The sequence below is a fragment of the Lepisosteus platostomus genome, chromosome 12 (genome assembly GCF_059453375.1).
Source record: "Lepisosteus platostomus isolate fLepPlt1 chromosome 12, fLepPlt1.hap1, whole genome shotgun sequence".
In the NCBI taxonomy this organism is placed as follows: Eukaryota; Metazoa; Chordata; class Actinopteri; order Semionotiformes; family Lepisosteidae; genus Lepisosteus; species Lepisosteus platostomus.
Genome location: NC_142622.1, coordinates 14,300,421 through 14,325,199, shown reverse-complemented (window position 1 = coordinate 14,325,199; position 24,779 = coordinate 14,300,421). Strand labels below are relative to the sequence as shown.

At 34.6% G+C, this 24,779-nt stretch overlaps 1 protein-coding gene across 1 annotated transcript in view; it reads left to right on the top strand.

Moving 5' to 3' along the window:
- Positions 1-24,779, top strand: part of LOC148651130 (lysophosphatidylcholine acyltransferase 1-like) — a 65,382-nt gene that overhangs the window by 29,081 nt on the left and 11,522 nt on the right. The window contains exons 2-8 of the mRNA XM_088601038.1: positions 2,843-2,982; positions 11,165-11,379; positions 15,670-15,782; positions 16,293-16,353; positions 20,190-20,248; positions 21,799-21,833; positions 22,349-22,403. Of these exons, the coding sequence (XP_088457164.1) occupies positions 2,843-2,982; positions 11,165-11,379; positions 15,670-15,782; positions 16,293-16,353; positions 20,190-20,248; positions 21,799-21,833; positions 22,349-22,403 (678 nt within the window). The remainder of the gene's footprint in view (positions 1-2,842; positions 2,983-11,164; positions 11,380-15,669; positions 15,783-16,292; positions 16,354-20,189; positions 20,249-21,798; positions 21,834-22,348; positions 22,404-24,779) is intronic.

Below are 24,779 nucleotides of genomic sequence, written 5' to 3'. Positions count from 1 at the left end.
ACACATTTACACAGAAACAGCATGTTTTTCTTAATACTTTTAATAACAGTTGAAACATCATGCTTAGAGTTAAAGGTACATTAATCAATTTTGCCAGAAACTGCCAGAGCATGGTTCTCTATTTGCAAATATTACAACAAAAGAGAGGGCCCTCTTTAGTCACGTTTAGTTTTTGTTTTTTATGTTACAAATGGCTTACTTTTCTTAAAACATTTTGTATATAACTTCTGTTTAATGTTGATACATTGTTTTCTTTAATGAGGGAAGAACACATTGTGGCAATTGTGTTTTGCAAGCACTCAAACCATTCCTTTTTGTTTTTCACATTTTATTCCACTCAAAAGATGTACATTTACTGCAGAAAGAAATTGGAATTGTGCTGAAATATTAAATGTCAGTTTAATAAATCTATTAAACATCTTCATAGTTTTGAAAATTACAGCAGTAAGGAATGACACAAAGCACTACAGTGTACTGTGCCTGCATATACTCTAGACTCTAATAGTATTTCATAAACGTATTTACCATAATATTGATGTTTTTTCTTAACGTAATTTTTATTTCTTCCTGTACATAATTCCCCAGGGTGTAGTCTATAGTGATCTTTGTCATTGCGTGACATGTCTTATTGGATTGAAAGATTAAGGGATTACTCTGATGTTGGTCTTGCAGTAAGAACATGTGAAGCACCATTCTCTAAAAGTTGTCAACACCATTGCTGTTTACGGTAACAGGGAAGTTAACACTTTTACAGATGCGATAAAGAGACACACCACAAGGATCACAAGTGTAATGGGAATTATCATCTATTTATGTTCATGCAAACTGTAGTCGTACTGAGGTTAATGAGTAAGAATAGGTGTAAGTATATTCTATGGTGCCTTCTTGTTTTAGTAGTAATAGCTGTTGCTGTGCAGACATTACTAATCAGGTGGTCTACATACAGTAGATATGCAGTTGACTGGGTCTGGGTTGATCAGGAGTACCTCCTGTCTTTAGTACTGTTGGAGTCTAATGGTTGTTAACCTCACATTACACGCTCATGTTCAAACGAGTTTGCTTTTAATGCATGCATTTTTTCTCCATTGCTTTTGTAAGACTACAAGCCATTATGTACTCGGGAGGCAAACTTTAACATTTTCTATATACATCACAGGTCTAGGAGCCATGTTCATTGCAATCATTGCAAACTATCCCAGGAAACACCCTGTGACACCATTATCTTAAACAATTAAATCATAAGGTAGAACAATAGCATTGTCTTCTTTTAATTGTCTTTAATTTAAAATTGTCCTGTTATTATGTTTTAGTTCGTAAAAGGTTTCAAAGTGAATAAAATACACTGACAAAAATTCTGGAAATATAATAAATAATAATTCCTTTGCATTTATATAGCACTTTACTTGACCCTGACCCTGCTTGACCCAAAGTTCTTTACATATAAAAGGGGATCCACTTTATCTATCCCATCCACCACATCACATGTAATAAAGAAATTACTATATTACAAAATGGCTTATCACTTATGGAAGAACATACTGCAATATTGACATTTTGTCTGTTATGTCCTCTTTCAAAATCTGACAATTTGAGCTGCTTTGTTTTCAGAGCTCTGCACAGGAGATAAGACTATAGCATATTGCATTTGACCCACCCATTAAAGCAACCTGGGATATTAAATGGATGGTAATTATTTGTTCATTGTTCTGCTGGAATTGAGTAATGTTTCTGTGTCACGAGGGTGTGTGCCATTACAGTGTTCATAGTCTATGCATGTTGCAAAAGGAAATGGGTTTCTTTACAGGATGGTTTTAAGGGGGTGTTTGGAGTGATTATAAATAACTGTATTTTATATATTGCCTTTAAAAGCAGTAATCACAAAACACTTATAAGATTATCAGTTATCTTAGGTTTAGCAAAGTACTATACTAGTTATAAATCCAAACTGCTGACTGGTGCTGCAGCACAATTTCTTTGGCTTCATTCCTCTAAAAGGTTATATAGTAGAATTTCTTGTTTGGAACACAACCCTTACATATCATGCTATAGTTAAACACTTAAACATTTAACCTTTATTTTTCTTGGCTTTATTTACCTTAAGCAATTTGGGGGTATAGCAGGTTTCTGGGGAAAAAGTCTTATCAGTATACTTACAGATATATTAGGGCTACTAAATCTTACGACATTCTGTTTTGGCATTTAGAGAAAGTCTGATAATTTGTGTTTCCAAAATTAAATATATATATATTTTACAAGTATATGATCTGTCTTTTTTGTACTTAATACTACAGTAAAATGTGCTGGTTCTGCACTGTTTTTTTATCAATGTGACTTTGCTCAATCAAGCAAGATTTGCTTTAAGTGAATTACTTTACTGAATAACTTCGTAAATTAAAAATCTATTGGGTGGCACGGTGGAGTGGTGGTTAGTATTGTCATCTTGCAGCGCTGGGGCCCTGGGTTCCATTCCAGACATGGGTGGGGTGTTTTTTGTGTGCAGTTTGTGAGGGTTTTCTGTGTGAGGGTTTTCTCTGGGTGCTCTAGTTTCGATCCACAGTCTAAAAACTAAAAACCAGGTTAGTGGGCTTCTGGAAAAACTGTCTCTGGTGTCAGTGTGTGTGTTTGTGTCTGTGTGTGCTCTGTGAGGCACTGGCATCATATCCTCCAGGGTCTAGCCCGGCGTGCGCCCATCGTTTGCCAAGATGGGCATCAGCTCCCCATCGACCCTGAATTGGATGAAGCCATTAGGAAAAGGATGGATGGAAAAATCTGTTTCTTTAAAGTAAAGCATTGAAGAAATCGTGGATTTTCTTGGTAATATTGATCTTTTGTGTCTTTTCAGATTGCCATCATGACAGTGACACTGTTTCCAATACGTCTCTTTTTTGCTGCCTTCATGATGTTGCTCGCCTGGCCTTTTGCATTTCTTGCATCCGTGGGACGTTCAGAGGAAGCTGTGGAGCCACAGTCCTGGTGGAGAAAGTAAGTACAGTAACTACACTGAAGCTCCTTTTGAGCGGAGCTAAAACTCTTTCACTTGTTTTCCGTTTCAGTATTAATTAGTGTCTAAGAAAACCTTGAAATAAATTTGACTGCTATGTGTCAGTTATGTTATGAGTTTTAAAAACATAAGAATTACAAATTGGTTTATGTTAGATGTAAAGATGCTTTTTCCAGTAAAAGTGAATAATAGTCTATGCTAGGGGTTGGAATCCTATGGCACATGTGCCATTTTTTACACGCAAAGGGATTTTTAATGGCATGAGCAATGAAAGTGGCATGTGCAGTAAAGTCTAATAAGCCAAAAAGAAATTCTATGTTTGAATGTTCTGTAATTCTGTAACAACTTGCTAATCAATGAAAGCTCTTTGACATGGCCGTCCTATTGTTTTCACAGTAAAGCTTGCAATCAGTTAATTGTTAAACTTAGATTTGCTCATTTCAGCCCTTTTGGAGAGATTAATATGGATTTGTTCAATATAAAGGCCGTGCTATTTCTGCTCGTATGTTGTGAGAGCGTCGTTTGTTGCACTTCATTACATTTTCAGACAAAACATGACACACGCTTAGTGTGTGGATATAAATAACGTAATGCGATTAGCATTTCTTGTGAGATACTGTTATCATGGAACAATTACAGAGCAGATTTAGCTAACATGTTTATTAATCATTTTAAGGAAAGTGGAATTGATGTCAAGAAAATATTTTCTGTGATGACTGATGGTGCCCCCTCTATGGTTCGTAAAGATTATTGCCAGTCACATTGGCCACCCACGGTATATTTTCATTGTATTATTATTATTATTCACCGGGAACATCTTGTGCCAAAATGAGAAATTATGAGATTGATAATGTGGTGACTACAGTGGTGAAAATAGTGAATTTTCTTTGGTGCTCGATCTGCCTTGATGCAAATTCTGCTTCAGGAGATGGGCATTGTGTACAAGGGCCTTTCACTTCACAGCAAAGTGAACCTTCCTTTTAGACATTCCTTATGGACTGTCGTGATCCAATCAAGATCTTGTTATCGGAAAAAAGTCAACACTATTCTGAACTGCATAATGAAAAATAGGTTGCAAAACAAAATTGAAAAATGTTTTCAGTCAACATCACCACGCATATAAATGGGCTACCCTCTGTTTTCAGGGTGCAGACCAAACTGTTATGGTTTTTTTTTAAACATGGAATGCATGTTGTGCAAAACTTGCCATTTAATATTTGGACTTTAAGAGCTTTTCTCATTGACAACTCAACTTTCTGCTATTGCCAGCATCTTAAAGAACTTTCAAAACATTGCACAATCCATCTTGTTGAGTTTGGAGTTTACATGATAGAACTGGTATCAGAATTTTCTGTCAAAATTCCAAATTTTTTCCTCACTGTTTTAGTTTCTGATTTAACCAGACAGCTTTGATACCAGCAACATGGATTTTTCAGTGTTTCAGTGCATGGATGTTGAGGATTTTGAAATGTACATGTAGCTAATTACAGTGCACAGACTTACGGAACTCAAAGGTCAAGGATCCGTGAAATACACTTGAAACTACCAAAATCGTGAAATTGGCCTACCAGGAAGAATTGCTGCAAAGAAACCATTGTTAAGAGTGCAGAATAAAAGGAAAAGACTTGCCGTGGCCAAAAAACAGGCCAGCTTCGAGGCCAGCTTCACGCAACCTCTTCTGAATAGTTGATGTTGAAACATCTGTACTTCTAGTTTCATTAACCTCAGCTTGTATTTCAGGGGCAGTTAGTCACCGTTTCCGCAGATCTGTGATTCTAATTAACGTATTCTCCGATTCTGAGGTCACCTTTGGGCTGCCTGACCTTTCTCAGTCCTCATGAGTGCCCAAGTCTTCATACCATTTGATAGTCTTGACCACAGCTGTAACTGACACTTGCAAAGTTCTTGCAATTTGCCTTAAAGATTGACCTTCATTTCTTAAATTAATTATAGATTGTCTTTTCCTTGCTTGCTGAGCAAATTTTGCCCTGTTCCTTCAGGAATTACAAACTTTTGCCAATGCTCCCTATATTTATAGTAATTGTGTACCCTCACCTGTTTGCCAATAATTGGTGATTGGTGAGAACATGTAGCAAAGACAATTTTAAACTTCTTTTAGTGTTCTAACACCATGTTAAACACTCTGACTTTAAACTAACCTGGGCTTCAGACTGAAATCTGCTTGATTTGGGTGTTCATTTTATTGAAAATGAAACATGAACATTTTCAATGCATTTCACTTAAGATTATAAGTAATAAGTAATTAATTAAATAATTAAATATTAAATGTTTATACACAAGTTTATACAGTTTAAAGCACAGATAATCATGAAAAACCTGGTTTCAAGGAGGTGTATTCAAACAACTGTTGTGGTAAAGGAAAAAAATTGACATTAATTACGCACTGAAAAGAAGAAAGAAAAATGCCACATTTGGCTGTTGAACCTTCTTTGCGGGCTGAGCAGCTGAAGACTCTAAAGCCTTCGTTTTCTGTTTGTCAGCATAATTTTGTCAAATATTAAATTAGCTGAGGACAAGCAAAACTTAAACAATTGAAATGGTCTTGCTTAAAATTGAAAATGAATGACATTGTAGGTTTTAACATATAAAATCAGGTTTTCTCAAAATCATATATAACACTTGAAAGTGGAATTTATTTGTATTTTTAGAACATAATCTGAAATAAGCTTGTTTTCCATTGTGAAGAATGGATGTTTTCAAATATTTGAAAATCATACTTGTATGTTACGTTTTTAATTTGACAATGTATTAGCACAATCATCCAGTATTTATGTACTTGTTTTGCAGTATCAAACTACAACTGATAAAAATAAAATGATGTGTGATTCATGTTTGTCCTATGAAAATGCAGAACAAAATCAGAAGAAATAACTAAAGGACAAGTATCATGCTTTTGCTAGAGACGGACTTTCTATTCTTGTCATGTATTTTAACACTGGCAAGCATTTCAGACAGTTCATGCTGTGAGGTGACTTGTTGCTTCCAGTTAGAAGGTGAAGTGACCTAATATTACCCTGTTATATCAAATTCAATTTCCGTGTTTCTTTTTCACCTTAAGATCCATTTATTCAAATATGTATTTAATTGTTCTTTTTCCATGACCAGTAACAAAATTTTACTTCCAGCCTTTTTTTACAAAAGTTTTTTAATTGCATGGTTCTACAGCATATTTGAAGGAGTAGATTTTAATGTAGTGACTCAGTGTACATTGCAGATTGCAATTGCAGATACACCTGAAATAAATGCAATAAAGCATGCCTTAAATTCTGAATTGCAGGTATACCTTAAGTAACAGCTTTAACGTATGAAAAATGTGAGATGAAAGGGGGCGGATGATTCTTTGAGCTATCTATAGTAACTGTACAGTAGTATGAACATATTTTGTTTTCAGGCATATAGATATAATGTAATATCTCTTATTTATGTCTCTTTGCCAATACCCATCGACTCCACACAGTTAGCTCATTTGTCTTTTAATCCCTCTATTCCCTGATAATATAACTCTTTCGACTGCTGCTTCATCAGTGGTGAGCTTCATGAAATTGTCTACAACCCCGAAGCACTGACTGGTAGAACAATAATAGTCACTCAAAACTATGTCTTTGCTGTATGAAGGCTCTTTTAATTGCTTAAGCCTACTCTGGCAGCCTGCAAACTGCCCTGGTCTTAGGAACTGGCAGTTTGGTGTGCAGCAGCTGAATACCATGTGTTAATATCCCCCACTGTTTTTCACAGATGGCTTTGCTCAGTTGGTCCAATAAGTCAGAATAATATTAAATGGCGTTTGTATCTGCATCACAAATCCCAGAAGATGCCAGTCATAATCTTGCTTGCTGAGGCTGTGACTTTTTTAAGAGTGAAGGCGCCAGGTGGTTCCACTGCTTTGACTCATTTTATGTGTTGTTGTATAGTGGTGAACTTGTATGTCATGTCTCACTAGTCTCATGTACTGCATTTTGCTCTGTCATTGTTCAAGAGCTCCAGCAGCTCCCTGCTGCACTCCAGTGTCTCTTGTTGATCCTGTGAGCTGAGGTTTGGGGTCAGTGGTCTGGCAGAAATGTTTGATGTTGTTCATAGGCAATGGTTTCAAGCTTCCAAAGGAAAAGCTCACTTGTGCGAGTTCTGAACCTACAATTGCTTTCCACACCAGGGATTGTTTGTGGATTTGTTGGGTCCAAGTTCATCCAGACCTGAGAATACCTTCAGTTAATGATGTGCAGTGTTTGAACTTCTTAGCCTGAGAGCTTGTTTCTCCCAACCCATCAACCATGTATCTATGGATTATCTTTGCAGTGTAGTCTGCCTTGAACCAACATTTAATAACACTATTCAGTATTTTGAAAGTATATCATTCATTGAAGCTGGAAAGAAGACAACCATGAAATTCAACATCACTTCTAAATATGTGTGCCGGTTGCAATAATGCATATGGATTGTGCAGTGGTCACAGTCTATGTGAATAGCAAAACGTTTTATTCTCCTCAAGCATTTAATGTACCACCATGTGTTTCTCAGTCAGCTACAGTATGTAAGTCCCCTGTGCTTCTGTGCTAAAACACTAAATAAAAGGTTGAGTGCTAATAGTTTTCGTGGGGATGTTCCCTTTAAACTGTTACAGGCAAATTGCAAAAGGTTAAAAAAAAAACAGTCGGCACATTCCTTTGTATATGCAGTGTTAAGACCTTCTGATTTTTGGAAAATGAAGAGTTAATATAAAGAAAAATGCTGAACAATAGTAAAAAAACCTTTAGCAATGTTGTAAGAGGATGTATGTATTGTGCATATTACTGTAACACAGTGAACTATTTCAGCTATGTTGTGACAGATGATGGTTCTGTAGATTTGTGTTCATGTTAGATGTGCAGCTTGAAATACCGTACTCAGTTAGTGCAGTAGTCTTACATTGCAGTCACAAAATTCCTGTCGTAAATATGGCAAAAATAAATGGTAAAATTTGTATTTTACATCCAATGCTGGTGCAGTAAAGACTTTTTTGAGATTGTGCTTACTCAACAATTACAAAGCAAGGTTAGAAAATATAAAAGGAGACCTTCAAAGCTTAATTTACCTGTCACATGTGTGTTCAATCTAGAACTTTGCGGGTGCAAAATTACATTGGAACTGAGGGAGAATTTAAGTAGTGAGGATATGCAAGATGAATAGGTGAGTATAGTAAAGACAGCACTAGGGATAACTGTTCTCTGTCTCTAATTATTTATTTTTTTACTTTTTTCTTGAAAAAAGTAACTATTTTGAAGTGAAGTAGAGCAGGTTTCCTTAGACTTTGAGTTCCAGTTTACACTTCTACTGCTTTAGTGTTATTTAATATTAGTTGTTTATTAAAAAGGTCAGTTTAACATCTCATGTTATTTAAGAAGAAAAAGGTAATTACTGTCAAATAAATATCCTTTCCTTGGGTTTAAAGTATAAAACTAATTTTCAAAAAGTACTGCCAATACTTTATTCTTAATCTCTAAATGGTCTGGATTTATTTGTAGTAATCATTGCAAATGAAACATGGAGTTTTGTTTTCTTTTTTCTTTTTTTTTTAATTTTAACTTTTTTTAAATCATAAAGGCACTTTATCAGACTGAACAGGATACTAGTATATTCAGTTACAGTGTGCAGTATCACAAAGAATAGAAAAAAAGCACATACAGTATGGCAAAGATGGAAGATTCAGATGCACTATAGTGGAAAAGAGGAAAAAAACATTGTTTATTATATAACTGTAAAGCTTTTACCAGATTGACCTTAATATGGTGATTTTTCTGTCAGTGGATTGTTTCCTGTGTTTTAAGGCCAGCTATGAAAATTTGCCAAATGGTACAGTACCTACTATAATTAGGGCTTTGATTTTTCCTTGACATCATGACTTGAGAGGCTTCTAACCTGTAGTTCTGTCATTTACTCCGAAGATCACTATAGGTAGTCTGAAATCAGCAGTCATTAGATATTTGGATAAGAACTGTAAGTAATTATATAATTAGAAATTGACATGAGTTTATTGGTACAAATTCCTAAATGGATGCATTTAAAGCAAAATGTTAATAAAATTAAAATGGACATACACGCCAAAAACTATTACACTGAATGAGCAAGTGCCACAATACCCACCTGGTGCGTTGCCCACTAATTGATACAGCATAAGATCTTTGGACAACTCTCAAAAGATGACAATAGACTGATGTTTAAATACAAGCACCAAATGAAAGGTTATTCTAGACATTCGTGAGAGGGAATCCTCTAAAATAAAGGTAAAGATATCTTGGAACACTGTTCATGCTGTGATTTAGAAAATACCAGAGGCTTTGATCTCGGTTGATATTCCTCTTGATAAAGTGGATTATCCACTAGCAATTTGCAACAAGCATAATAAATGGTGTGGCAATTCCTACACCTATAGTTCCTAAAAGTCATCTGATAAAGAACTATTTAGTATAGACTGCTATACAAAAGCTACATTAAGTAACTGATCAAAATATCTTGCTGTGTATTTGTGGTTACTGAAAAATCTACAGATATAAAAAAATCACTATGTTTTACATATTATTTTATTAAGACAAATGTACCAGTGAACTGGCATTTTTTATAGATACTGTAGATGCAGCAGATACTGTTTATCTGCATTGCAACATGAATTACTCCTTGGTGGCACAGGGCATTATGACATGTTTAAAGGCATTTGAATTGAATTTAAAAACATAACTATATCTGTTTCATATAATGTTGATTACAGTGACATTCTTAAAGTCTTTTGTTGTCAAATAGAGTACATTTGACAAGTAATGCCCCCATAATAGTCTTTGCAAGTAATATATGGGCAATTAATTTCCCCAAATTCTTCAAACTGTAGTCAGCATATTCAGTCCAAAACAACTGTGCAGTTTAGTTTTGGATACCCTCCTGTTGTGATGATGAGTGAAAATCTGAAGTGGACAAAGCTGAAAGTATTACTTTGAATTTTTGAGGCTGAAAAATATTTCCCAATTTAACACAAAGGGCTAAATGATATTTGTCATTTGTTACCAGTTCCATGGATGCTGAAAATGTTTATTCATATTACTAGGTTTTCTAACTGCAGCATCAGTCCATGAAGGAAAATCATAGCATTTCAGTTTACAATGAATTAATTTAGCAGTAACGTATAACACACTCAGTGCTTTCTAAAGATAAGATAAGATCACTTTATTAGCCATATACAATATCTTGCATTAGGAATTTGTCTTTTCGCATACCCCAGCTTGCTCTCCATGAGACACACAGGCACACGGATGGGGAGAGAGAAGCTTGGGGTCAGAGCATAGGGCCAGCCATTTATACGGTGCCTCTGCCGGCTGTGGGATTTGAACCGGCAACCGTACAGCCACAGGCGCAGATCCTTAGCCACAGAGCCACCACTCCACTTTTCACTGCCAATCATTCAAATGACATTTACAAACTCCTTTGTTAATTTCTTTTTCTTATTTTAACTTTACATTGCTATGACACTCATTTTCTGATTTCTGAAATTTTCATCTCTTAATGCAAAGCAAAACTTATTTTGATGAATCATTATTAACGTGCTCAGTTTTAATGGCCACATTGTAATACTGATTAATATTATGGAACCTTAATTAAGCGTAAATAGCCATATATGTCACTGTTAATATACATGCTTATTTTTGTTCATTATAATAAAATACGTAATTAAGATAGTTAAAGGTTCACAATGGAATGGTTGGTTTATAATTGGCTTTAGAAGAAGCTATATCAACGTCTTGTTAGTGAAGGACTAAACTAAAGGTTGGAAAATTACAAAACATTCCATGCCATAACAGTCATTTTTTTTCTGTTGGTAAACAGCCCTTCCCTTTAACAGACCTACAGTACCCCTACTGTAACTTCAGATGAACAACGATGTGAAGTTATGTTTTCAATGTGTTGTCACAGCTGTAAATAATAGATTACTAAATGGAAGATACATTTTTATGGGAATTTAATTACATGACTGCTACATGAAGAGAAGAGTAATTTAGCTTTGCTGTTAAAATCCTGGTTTTTGTGTGCTTATCAAATGTTTTTTTTTTTCTTGTAGTTGCTGTTTATGGTTTTTCACTGATCTAAATCCACATTTTTCCTGTGTCCTTTCTCCATGTATAGAGTTGTGGATTTCCTCCTCAGAGCAATAATGAGGGCGATGTGGTTTGCTGGGGGGTTCCACTGGATGACTGTGAAAGGGCGCCAGGCACTGCCTGCTGAGGCTTCCATTTTGACTCTTGCGCCACATTCTTCTTACTTTGATGCCATTCCTGTTACCATGACCATGGCTTCCATTGTAATGAAGGCGGAAAGCAAGGACATTCCAGTTTGGGGCAGTAAGTACCTTTGTAACATATTACTGATTGCATTATTTTGTTGTTTGGAAAATCTGATAATATGTTAGAGATGCCCTGGGGACTGTGTTAACTAAAGTACGTTTGGGAGTGCACACCTTTAATATCCCTTAATGCCTTCACTCTTAGTCAAGTAGATATAGGTTATCGTTAAAAGGTTGTCTATCAACAGCAGGCTGTCAGGAGAGACTTAATTGTGATGAAATGACAAGGCCAGTCAAAAGCTGCTATGGCTTTGTTGGTTTTGATAATCCAGTTTGCACACTCCCCTCTTAAACTAAATATAAATCAGAGTCTAGCAATCATATTTTTGTTCATTTAATTGTTAATTTTGAGTGCCACAATAGCAAGGTGGTTATACCACGAAAGAGTAATATTTTAATCTGTGTATTTTAACCTTTTAGACTAGAAATTAGTCCACTTGCTCTTTGAATTCCTAGGGCAGCTGTATTATTGTTGTAATATGGTACTGTACCAAAACTGTGCATAGTATTTTAAATGTGTTCTGGTAAGTGCATTCTATAATTTAACTTTTCTTGATTAAAATATCCTACATGTTTAACTCTGTATCATAGCCCTTTGGCTATTAATCATTTTCCAGTACTAAACAACATCTCCTAAATCATTAATGGCTAGGCTCCTGAATGGTTCAACCATCCAGTAAAGGTGCTAATTCAGAGAGCAGGCTGGCTTCTATGATCCAGACATCACTAGTTTTTAAGCTTTAAGAAATTCTGTAATTCTGCTAATTCTGCTCACCATTAAGTTACGTTCATCGACCAAGTTACAAGGATTGTTTATTTAATTATAAAGAAAAAAAAGCCATAAATAAAAGAAGATAAAGACAACATTTGCTTGTGACATTGCATTCTGGAACACTGTAAAAGCGGGAGAATAAGTTTATGCACGTGTTTATTTGCTAATGACATACATGCCATTTGTGTTTCTTGTGAATTTTACAAAGGTGCAATTTCTGTGGAATACATAAGAATACTTTTAATTCTCTGTATTACACTATATTAAATTCTCATGAGCCCCCGAGGCCCCATTTGTAATGATGTGACAGCATAGGTTATATAAATATTCATATACATAAGTAAAATCTATTCAGTTTGATACTGATTTGCTTAACTAGAATGTTCCTCTTTTTGAAAATTAATAAGACTTCTATTTAAAGTCAAATAGAAGCCAAAGTACTTTAAAAATAATATGTATTTTGCATACAGTCTATTGCTATTTTTTATTCTTTTTTTATTGCTTTATTTTCCCAGGTAAGACAATTGAGAACAAATTCTTATTTACAATGACGACCTCGAGACCCATTTATACAGTAGGGCATCTGATGGCGCAATTTGAGTGAAGTACTTTGCTCAAAGGGACAACAGTACTGTCCCACTCAGAATTAGAACCTGAGTGAAGTGCAGATTCTTTTTGCTAAGTAAAATGCAATCATCACTAACTGTTTAGTTGTTGAAGAAAGCTGTGGGTTCTGTGGCTATCATTTACATTTTTAATAACTTTTAACTTTGGTCTCTTAAATCATGTGCAGAAGCTTCTGAAATGTATTTTAGCAAGAACATTATTGTCAACATCAAGCAACTTAATGCGGGCTCTCTCTCCAGGCTCACAGTAAGTTAATTTATGCTTCACTGTTGCATTCTTGAAAGCATTCTTTAGTAAATACAATATTTTAAATTACATACAGAATTTTACCTCTTTGTGTGATGAAGCACGCAGTGTAGACATTTCCTGGAATCTATACCAAGAAGACTCCCTGCTGATAATCTGCTTCACTAAGTACAGAAATGCTCTTTAGTATCACTCAAAAGATCCATCTGTTAGCCTGTTGGGCAGCAAGCAGTGCCATTTTTAATCATTAGCTTGCGGCAACTATGCTTTCATACAGGAGTAGGTGATGGATCAGTGTCCAGAGCCCAGTGGTCCCATCGCAGTCTCTGGCAGATATTTTATTACTTTTCCAATATGAGAACCTGGTATGAATGCCTTCAACGGCAGTAAATGAAGCTGAATAGAGACAGAAACATGTTTAAGTAAGCCTTCCTACATGTGTGTTTAGCATGTAGGACTATTAATAATATGTTGTTAATAATAAAATCAACCCAACTTGAAGTACTTCAGGCTCAACATTAAGACAAGAACCCAGGGCTACTAGTATGTACTGTACATTAAGAGAACGTGCGTATAGGTCAGAAAATAAAAGGAACGTTGTATGTGGAGAGCCATATTCAGCCATGTTGTTAAGGAAAACTCCCAGGGATCTTGTAAGAAGTTGCTAGATTAAACTGTGGGAGCACTATTTTTCTACTGAAAAGGCAAAAAAGACTAAATGTCCACAGTTGTTGTTTGGGGCATTTTGGAAGAAAGAATTGTGAACAGTAAATATCCCGGTATTCATATACAATGAGTAAGCCAGGACCATTTTCTTTGGTTGTATATATAGGTACTTCTACCAGATATATGAATAAGAATCTAGCTTTGCCTTTTACCAAAACATTTTATTTGTGTTTTTAGTGAGGGAGAGTATGTGTACTTCCAAGTAAAATTCTTCAAGAGTATCTACCTGACTCACGGTACCACAAATTCACAAGATAATAGTTTTCTGGGTCCATGTGTCTTTCATAGTATTTCTGTCTTTACAAGTAGGAATGCACACAAACAGTACATATTTCCATGTTCCAAGACAGGAACCAACTGTTATCTCACTAAATTACGAGGTAGTATTTTTCATTTATGTAATGTGAGTTCTTCTGTAACCTAAGTTGTTTTTGAAGAAAAAAAGTTCCAAATTCGAGGTCTATAGAAAAGCTAAGAGTATTCAAGTAATTGTCTTATAAATAAAACATAGTGAAGAACATAAAGCTTTGAATTATGTGCAGTTTCTCCCCGTGCTGCATAGTACTAACTTTAGATGGATGGATACTTTATTACAGTTTTGAACAAAAATATACACATTCAGAGTCAGAAAAATATATCCATTTTAATTTTCTGATTTGTAATTTAGACAAACTATCAATAAAGAGCCCTATAAAATGGTCCTGTATACTGCACAAATTAGATTTTCTTTAAATTACTTTGCTTTTTGAAAAGATTGAAAGGTTCACTATATTCTACGTCATTCATACTTCTCATTAAGTTGCAATATTAGGCTTTTTGTTTCAAGTGACCAAGAACTAAATATGCTGTAAGGTTGAAAAGAACTAATTTGGAATATCAAGTGATTTGTTGTTCCTTCTAATCTTGGTGTATGTTCATTAGATTTGAGTGTTTAGAGCTATCCAAAGCAGGATATGGACATTGTGTTTGCCTCCATTAGTGTCCATTAGTGTTACTGTTTTTTACAAGAATTTCTCTTACCTTATCTTTTTGTTGTTAGACGTATTTATTTCCCATTCAAATGGTTATTTAAGATGATATATTAGACTGTTATTCAGGTGTATTCCTGTGCTGCAGCAAAACTCCATTTGATTTTAAGAACTCCTTCAGTATTCATTGTGATTGCATTTTTCATCAAGTGAAGTGATTATTAATTCAGTATGCTATGAAACACAAGAATACTGTGTGGATGAATCTTTTAATTTAATAAATACAAAAATGTGAAGGTGATGTGCCATGAAAGGTGCTTTATAAATGTTTATTATTATTAACACCCAGCAGGTTTATGAAGTCTTTTTGACACTTCTTTTTTGCTTTAAATACTTCTTTAAAGAAGTGTCTTGACAAGATAACATTGTAACATGTAACTATTGTCATCATTTCTTCACACAGCCATTTGATTATCCTTATTACTTAATATTTTCCTTATTAAGTTATTTTTATATTTTATTTGGAATATCCAACACCCGTCATTTTTTCCAATAAATTAAAATGTGCGGTATGTAGCGACTGCATTTTCTCTTATCATGCAAGTGTGATTTTGTTAGGAATTGTCATTTGTGTCTCAAGGTGTTAAAGTGTTGTAGCACAATTCAGATGTTTTCCCAGTTTGCTTCCTGTCAGTGAGCACATAAAAAGGTATGCATTTGCTGTTTTTTTCAAACAAGTATTTTACAAACAAAATACTTTAGCCTGAAAGAATTGCACCTCTCAATACATGCAACAGGAAATAGTATGAAGGATCATAATCTAAAAAATACTTGTAAGTGACAAAACAGTTCACCTCTCAAGATAATGGCATCTAAACATTAAGTGTTCTTTCTCTGAGCAGAATCCTCTGTGAAAGAATCTTAGGACTTTATTTTCTTTTATCCTCAGCTTTAATCAAGTACATTCGGCCAGTTTTTGTATCCCGGTCTGATCAGGACTCCAGAAGGAAAACTGTGGAGGAGATAAAGAGGAGAGCCCACTCAGGAGGAGAGTGGCCTCAGGTACAATGAACCCCAGATGAGCAGAGCAACAACAGTCTGAAAGTATTGGTCTAACGAACGGTATAGATTTTGGTTAAGAGGAGAATTCCTCAGCACACAGGCTTTGTTTTTGTGTGTGGCATTCCCAAACTTTTAATTAGCACTATAAATATTATTATGTCTCCTGCTCCTACTGATAGATGTTGTGGCAAATACAGTACAGTAACTTCTATATACATCTGTTTGTTTTTTAATCATGCTGTGCAACAGAATCAGCTGTGGTTTGTAAATAGAAATATTTCATTCACTCTGTAACAAAATATCCTTACAACTGTATTGTCATAAAATAATTTAAGCACATTTTAATTACAGGGAATGGATACTGTCTTAGACAAAGCTATGAAAGTAAACTGAAATAGTACAAAAGTGATAGCATAATCCATGATCACTTAAATATGTTTTGATGGGTTTTATATTCTTGTGCTTACGTGTCTGAAAGTACAAAATGTCCACTTGATTTGTTTATTCCAGATAATGATATTCCCAGAGGGAACTTGCACCAACAGGTCATGTCTGATCACATTCAAGCCTGGTATGTATTTTACAGCTTTCTGCTGAAATGGCAGATTAGCAAAAGCAACAGAATGATGCCAGTCTCTGATTGAACTCATGCAGAAAAAGTTTTGTTTTGTGTTTTAGCTCAGCTGCTGGTTGAAGTACTATCCACAGAGCATCCCAGGCAAAATGACTGGACCATAGTCAAAAAGCTGCTCAAATGCTCTTTTATTTCTTTGTGGAATGTTTATTCTGCTTATCTGGTCAACCCATACTTTGTTGACCTTTCATTCTGCTTTTATCATTAACATTTCCTTTCTACACAACTCCTGATAACCATGAGCAAGCTCATAATTAGATGTTCTGAAAATGTCTCTCAGGATTGAAGTCCTTCATTCTATTAAAAACGGAGGATAGATGAGCCTGTCCAAGATATGCTAAATTTTTCTCATATTCAGAATCTTATTAACTGTGATGGACATTAATAGTCATTCAAATCTTTTTTATGAAAATGTTGTTTTTGATGTTAGTTCTCAGTTGACCTCAAAGCACGCAATTATGTATAAGTATGCTCTGAATATGCATTACTACAAAGACATTAAAGAACTTGAACGGTATTAAATGTAAGGTGTAAATTATGAAAACATTGCAGTTGATCTCAGCTTTATATTTCGTAAATTAAAGGTACTATTCCTCCCTTAAAAATGTTCTTCAAATACTAATAACCCAAATTTTGGTTTGACATTGTCTAATGGTTTATAATTTCTGAAGTAATAACCTTAACACACCTGCCCCCTATTGATGGAATTTGGTATGATTTTTTTCATTATTGTTTAAGAAGTTATTTAGTTTTGAGTTTTGTATTTTAGTGGGGCTGCATAAATATCAGTAATAAGTAAAAGAAATGTCAAATTATTCTGTTGTAATATATTAATTCATGTATTTCCTTATTACTTATCACTGGCTGTCATGGTATATTCTGATATGTATTATATGCTGTTCAAATGATATTTTATGATATTTTCCTTAAAATGAACATTATTGAGACACAAGCTTGAATCAAAACCAATATGAGAATTAAGGTCAGACGTATTAGTATTCAAAGACAATATTTGGGAAGCTATGGTTTCTGCTGGAAGTGGTGTTAGTGGGACCAGCGGGGGGGTGCCTGTCCTGCGGTCTGTGTGGGTCCTTATGTCCCAGTATAGTGGCGGAGACACTATACTGTAGTGGGCACTGTCTTTCGGATGAGACGTTAAACCGAGGTCCTGACTCCCAGTGGTCATTAAAGATCCCCGGGCATTTCTCGATAAGAGTAGGGAGTTATCCCTTTGTCTGGGCCAAATTTCCCCCCTCGGCCTTTGCCATGGCCTCCTAATTGTCCAAATGTATGATTGGCTTGCACTTGCCTTTTGATTTACTGGCACCCCATCCAATGTGTACCCTGTCTTGTGTTCGTTGCTTGCCGGGTAGGCTCCGGCTTCCCACAACACCGTATGGTATAAAGCGGTTTGGCAAATGACATGACATTATCTTATCTCCCTGGAAGACCTCTTTAAATCAGTTGTTGTGAAGAATAGAAGTAGTAATGAATTTCAAGTCCACGTTTATCTTGTGATAGAGGCTAAAATAAAACAAAATTCAGTACAGCATAACTAAAACAACAGTATTTCAACATCAAAAGAACAGTAAATGAAGAACCCAGGTGTGCCTGAGATAAAAACAAATCACTCAGGTGCTTTACCAATTAGAAACATTGACAACATTTCTGAGCCTAACAGTGTTCTTTGTGAAATTATTTACTTGGCATCAAAAGAAACATACCTCTTTATTTGTAGAGGTACAGTGCCATGTAGATTGATTAATACTCCCAATGAAACAAGAACAAAACCTTGCATAACAGAATGAGTTATAGATTAAATACAGCCTTGTTTGCATGTAATACTTCAATTATGATAAAATTGCACAGAGCAAAGTCTTGCTTATTGGAAGAGAAACAGAAACATCAAAAATCATATATATATAGACGTCCAAAGATTACTGTCCCTTTGGGTCAAAAAAGAAGATAAAACATGGAAGACAGTCAGTAGTACCATGCATCATTATGGTTAAGGCTAGACATCTATGAGAAAACTGCTGACATTGTTTGAACTGGACAAACTAAGGAATGGCTATGAAGGAATCTACTACAATTGTGTACTTTTCACTGTAGTGTCCATTATTAAGCAATTTAAGGCTTATAGCATAGTGGCAGGCCTTTCCAGGAACAGAACGCAACTATTTGAAATCTCCAATGTAGACTGCTATCTTCACTTAGCAAACTGTTGAAAACTGCTATTTGACATTGCCTGCATGAATGTGATCTTTGTAGCCAGGTTGCAAGGATCATACCTCTCATAGTAGTAGTAAGGCAAACTACTAAAAGAGGCAAATCGAATTTCCAATATACATCTGACCGACAATTAGATTCATGTCTAATGTTAAGATGAAAAATTATGCTCATTGGCATTATGTTTGGTGTAAAAATAATGAAGCTCATATCCACACTGAAATATGGCCGGGGATTTGTTATTTTTTATGTTATTTTGCATGGATGGGTTCTGGAGCCCTTGTTAAGGTAGGCAGAATCAAGGACTCCAGCATATTCTCATGTGACAGTGATCCAAAACATGAATCCAACAAACAAATGATTAACTACGTACAAATTAATGATCTTGGTTATCCATCTCAAACCAGATCTTCAGATCTCAATGAAGAAAAACAAACACAAGAAGGCAGTTTACAAAAGGAAACCAAAGAGTCTGAAGGAATTACTCTAGGAAGGTAGAAATGAAGTCATCAGTAGTGCACTGGTTTGCCTGTACAACTGTCCATCAAACTATTTAGTGACCAGACCAATCCTTCTTCAGGGATTTTAAAGAATCCTGGTAGTGATCATGGGTCTAATGAGAAAGAGAGTTAAGTAATCTGTGCCCAGATTTATCTTAATTTCTGCATGTACATAATTTCTTTTTGTGAGGCTGGACTGAATAAGAGAGACTGCAAAATGAAAAGCTCTAGATATTTAGGCCTAGTCCTGTACTCGCCAACCCGTGACAACTAAATGTTTGTCTTTGCTCTTTCACTTCATCTTATATAGCCTACATGTATACACGATTCTTTACTGAAATATATTTTTTCGTGAGACACCAACTCCCCTACAAAAGTTTGAATTTATCATAATAAACAATGATGGTTTTTATCTATTAGTATTGGTGTGTATATCCTAAAACTCTATTAACCTTTCTTTTGAATATATGCAAATAACTATTCAAAACATTTAGCCAAGTACAGACCACTTTGGCTTTGAAGTTTTCCAGTAGGTGTAACCATGTTTTGACTGTGCTTCATTTCAACTGGTAGTTCACAGCATTGCTTAACCGTGACAACACACCCAAAAGATAGTGACTGGGCATGAAGTAGGGCAAGAGACAGTGCTTTGTAAGTTTTTTATTAGAAGCATAGCATGTCTTTTTCCCTCCCTAATTTGCATTATATAATTTGCATTTCAGATGAGCAGTATTTATCATGGAGATAATATGTAAACTCTAAAGACGTGTTCAATAATATGGCAAATTATTTAAAGAATCACTTTAGAAAAAGATAAAAAAGGAAACAGTTTATTGAGTTAAAAAGTCAATAAAATCTTGCCATGACGTCATAGCTACTGTGAGTATTCTGGTCTGCTTGGCATAAGGTTGGACCTACTATTAAACACGTTCTTTTGCCCTTCCTTATCTGGATGTATTTGCTTTGTTCACTTTGTTTTGGCACTTCATTTTATGGTTAAAGTGGCAGCTTGTTGAATGCTGATAATATCTGTCTTGTTTGCAGGAGCTTTCATTCCTGCAGTGCCTGTGCAGCCTGTGGTGCTCCGCTACCCCAACAAAATGGTAAGAGCCCCCTGCTGTGCTGGCTGCTGGGGCGCTGGACACATGATTTATTAATTACGCAATCCATGATGATGGATGGCAATTTCTTGGTTTACAGCAGATTTGCAGAGCGCTAATGATGTAAGGTAACATCTTGCAAGAAAAGTGATGTATGTGTGATTAAAATATGTACATTTTTAATGTGATGTGGCTGTTTGTACTTAAATATAGAAAGACAGTTTTTCCCTTCTTCCCAAAACAGAGAGAGATTAAATAGTCTTCTTCTGTCTCTGTGTGGCTTAAACCTGATTTCCCTGCTGCTGGATGAATAATGAATGTGCGGCTGTTGTTTCATTTCAATTTCCTAGAAACACATGTGCGAGTGAGACCTCTTAGTCTCAAATACACATACCTTGAAAGTGTGCGTGCGTCTTGTTTCCACCTGCTTTAATTCCTGACACTGTGGATTAGTGCATGCAATGGCAAAAATAAAATTTAACATCAAAATGCTTTGTTTCTGTCTTACTCTTTCTAATACTGTTTTAACTTGAAGAACACCATGTTTTTTTCCAATTTCAAGTAGAGAATTTGTGTTCAGCTACTGATCATTCCCAAAAAAGGTTATTATAAACTGTTGTACTGATTTACATATTAATCCTTAAAACAAAGGTAACTAATGATGTGTATTTTGAAGCACCATCTAGCTCAAATTTTGTGGTACACTAAACCATAGTAAAAGTCTACTGCTTCCTGTATTAATCTCTTGTGTACTGATTCAATTGATTTTCATATAAGGGAGTGTTCACAGAAGCAAAGAAAACTAACACATATATTATTGTGGCAAGTGTTTGTTTCACAGTCTTTAGTATACCTTTCCTAGGAGCTTTCAAATTGTGATGGAAGAAAAGTTTTTAAAAAACTGCATATTTATTTTTGTATCTGCTTCACTTGAACTCCAGTTTCATACATAAGTCTTACTGTTTTTAAATGGCTAAGTGAATAGTTTCCCTGACTTCATTAAATTGAATACGACTTGATCACAACAATCATAACATTTACAGGATAATGTATCTATAACTAAAAATTACCAGTAAGGTGATATGTACCGTACTCAGTATGCACTGCGTGACATAAGTTATGGATGATGTTATGAATGTTAATGAAGCACTAATGTGAATTAACTTCTATGAATTCACAATTAGTAAATAATTGTTTTAGTGAACTGGCTTATTGGAACTGATTATAATGTATATGTTTAAGTACTGTAAACTATCCCATCTCATAAAATTGAGGTGATAAGTAGGACTGGGTGTGCAAAAATTAATAGTCTGAATTATTGTATTAGGATTTTTAGATAAACCTACCTTTTCTGTATAATTTTCTTTTTAATGACATATATAAATGAATTTCCTCAAGCAAATGCTGCCCCTTATAAGCTTTTTGGAAATGCATAGTCAGAACTGCAATACATGACTCCTTTTTTCTGTTTTTCAAGTCGTCAGTATTTACGCAATGCAGTTATTTGATTATGGGGTTAAAATCAGACATTTCCTTCTGCATCTTTATTGCAGGATACAATTACATGGACTTGGCAAGGGCCTGGAGCGTAAGTGTGTTTGTTTCTTACTGTATTATAAACCACCAGAATCATTGCTAATCGGGAAATAAATTTAATGTGAATTAAATCTATGTACCTAAATCTAAATCCATGCAATCCAGTCACCACAATGTGTCTGCTATTGCTAAAATTGTAGAAAGTGAAACGGCTTTTTTTGTAGACTTTGGACTTGCTTATGCTCAACTGTGTAATTTAGGAATTTTGTCATGTGTAAAAGCATAGCCAGTCATGTTCAAATCTGTTTAGTGCTTTTGAGGACATATGAGTTGCCTTATTGTAAACATTACAGAATCCTAAACAAGATCTTAATCTGATTATTAAAAATAATATAGAAACTAATATTAAAACAATATGTTGTAATGATATTGGATTTTTAAAATATTTTTTGTTGTTTATTCTGTTGTTTATAAACGGTTTCCTCAAAATAATCTTGAATAAAAAGTTGATGAACTTGGTGCACATCGAGTATATTTTGATCTGTTCTCCTGGTGTTTTTTGTTTAGATTCAAAATTCTGTGGCTCACCCTGTGCCAGTTACACAATGTTGTGGAAATTGAGGTAAGAAAAATGCAGACTTCATATTTTTATTGTGATGTTGATAAGATAAAGAATCGGAAATATTTGTCTTACGTTTTCTTTATGCAAGCTTTAAGTATAACATAAAGAGCGAACATTATATGCTTGTATATTTCTGCTTGTGTGTGTTAGTATAGTTTAAACCTCCATGAGAATAATGCACTAGATTGAAAATCTTTTCAATTAAGTTTCAGATTTGTTTAATGCTTAATATAAGGCCTTTTGATTTGGAATGGCAAAATGTAATAGTGGGTAATATTTAGAAACATTACCTAATTACAGTTGATGCAGAATACAATTATAACACAAGGAAGGAAAATAACTAAAGTCAAAAAGCAATTAAAATATTACAAGTTAAAAAATCAAAGTAAAATCCTAAAAACATTTATACATAGAAATACATAAATTCTTGGGAACAGATGAATGCACCACAACTCATTTTCTAATTTTCTAAGTCCACTTCCATACTGTAAATTGAAATTGACAGAAGCAAAATAATACCTTTATTACAGAAGCTGCAGAACAAATAACTGCTGTAAGCTATTTTAAATAATACAAAACGATTAATCAGATTTATTGAGTTAAATTGTAAAGTTGTTGAGATTTAAATGTGAGGGTCCTTGGGTTATTGAATTCTTAAAATTATTATTTATTTTATTTGTTTATTTTATTTATTTTTTTATTTATGTTGTCTTTACAATTAGTTGGTTATGCATAACTTGTTCACGTTTTTTTTTTTTAATCCGAATCTTCATTTGTTGATTGTTTCTCTAGTCATTTAGTAATGTCATTTTCATTTTTAAGGAATCTAAAAGTGAGTTTTTTTATCAATTTTCTTATTTACAAATTCAAAGTTCAACTTGTGCTGCAGCCCACATCAGCTCGAAGGAGGATCAATGCCTCTGGCCCACACCCCTCAGTAAGGTCAAGTCATTGAGTCCTAAAAGACTGACAGGAGGTCACTCATGGCTTTGTGGTGCACCTGCTCAGTAGAGGCATGTTCATTTGAATACACACCAGCTGATTTTCCCTCCGTAATGTGGTAGTGAAAATGCCAGCTTTGCACATCTGACAGGTTAGGAGCAAGACTTGTAACTTGGCATGGCTATAACAAAAACTAAATAGATCGCTTAACTCATTCATCCCCTGGGGCAACACATAGCATGCCTTTTGACACCCAGACGTTCATACTTTGTTGGAAATCCCTATCTTTGGGGTTACCTGTCAAATGAATTGGAGATCTGAGCCAAGAAAGTCTAAGATTTAAGTTGTTTAAGATGTTTTGATCTGCGATATAGCTTTTCAAAATCCGTCCCATAATCTCAGATCATCATCCTAAAATCATAAAAAGATCATAATCTCACCTTCAACACCTTCAACATTCAGAAGAGATTCAGTGACACAAGTTGAGATTCACAGTGGTTTACATCCGTTTTAAAGAGTTTTCATTGATATATTCCAAAATAAATAAAAATAGCTACTTGAAGCCAACTAAAAAATCTTCATGCACATACTCTGACATACTGGGATTGATGATTTCATAGCTTCCAGTGCTACAGAAGAACAAAAGACACAATTTTCACAGGAGGCAAAAATGATAGTTGTGCTTCAAAATTGCAAGCCAGTAGGTTGCAAATCAAATCATATAGCAAATAAGTTGTACTACTAGCTCATGGTGGTAAATTTTATATAAACCATCTGAAAATTACACAATTAGAGACTAAAAATTGATTTTTTTAGAAGATGCTTTACCTATCCTGTCAAGATGTTTTGGTTTTCAAGGTTGTGAGTATTCCTAAATCCATGATGCTGGTGAATTTCTGCAATCACTCCTTGAACAACAGATAAGAGTTTGCTATCATTTTAAAAAATGTTAAATATAAAGCTATAAGTGCTTAAAATCGAATTCTTTATGCATTCATATAAAGAGCTAATAACGACTCTTAGCTTGAATGAATAAATTAATGAATAAAAAGTTTTTTCAACAAAAGCACTGAAAAAATATGTTCAGTGTACTCTTCATAAAGTTGTTTGTGAATCGCTAAATTTCTGTAATGATTAATAAAAATAGGAATTCTGCCAAGAAGTAAAAAGCTTGTGTAAGATAAACAGAAATAGTTGTTTCTAGATTATCTTTAAATAGTTCAATGTTAAATAAGGCATGAACTTCCATGTTTATATACATGTTAATTTGACAACACTACTCACTGGTACTTGTGAATAGGGCCAATGAAATCCATCACATGTTTCTCTATTTAAATGCTCTCATGCAACATATTTAATATATGTGGAAGTCAGTGTACAAAACAGCTCTTTTAAAGCAGTATGCCTTAAGCTGGAAAAGGTTGGAAAACACTG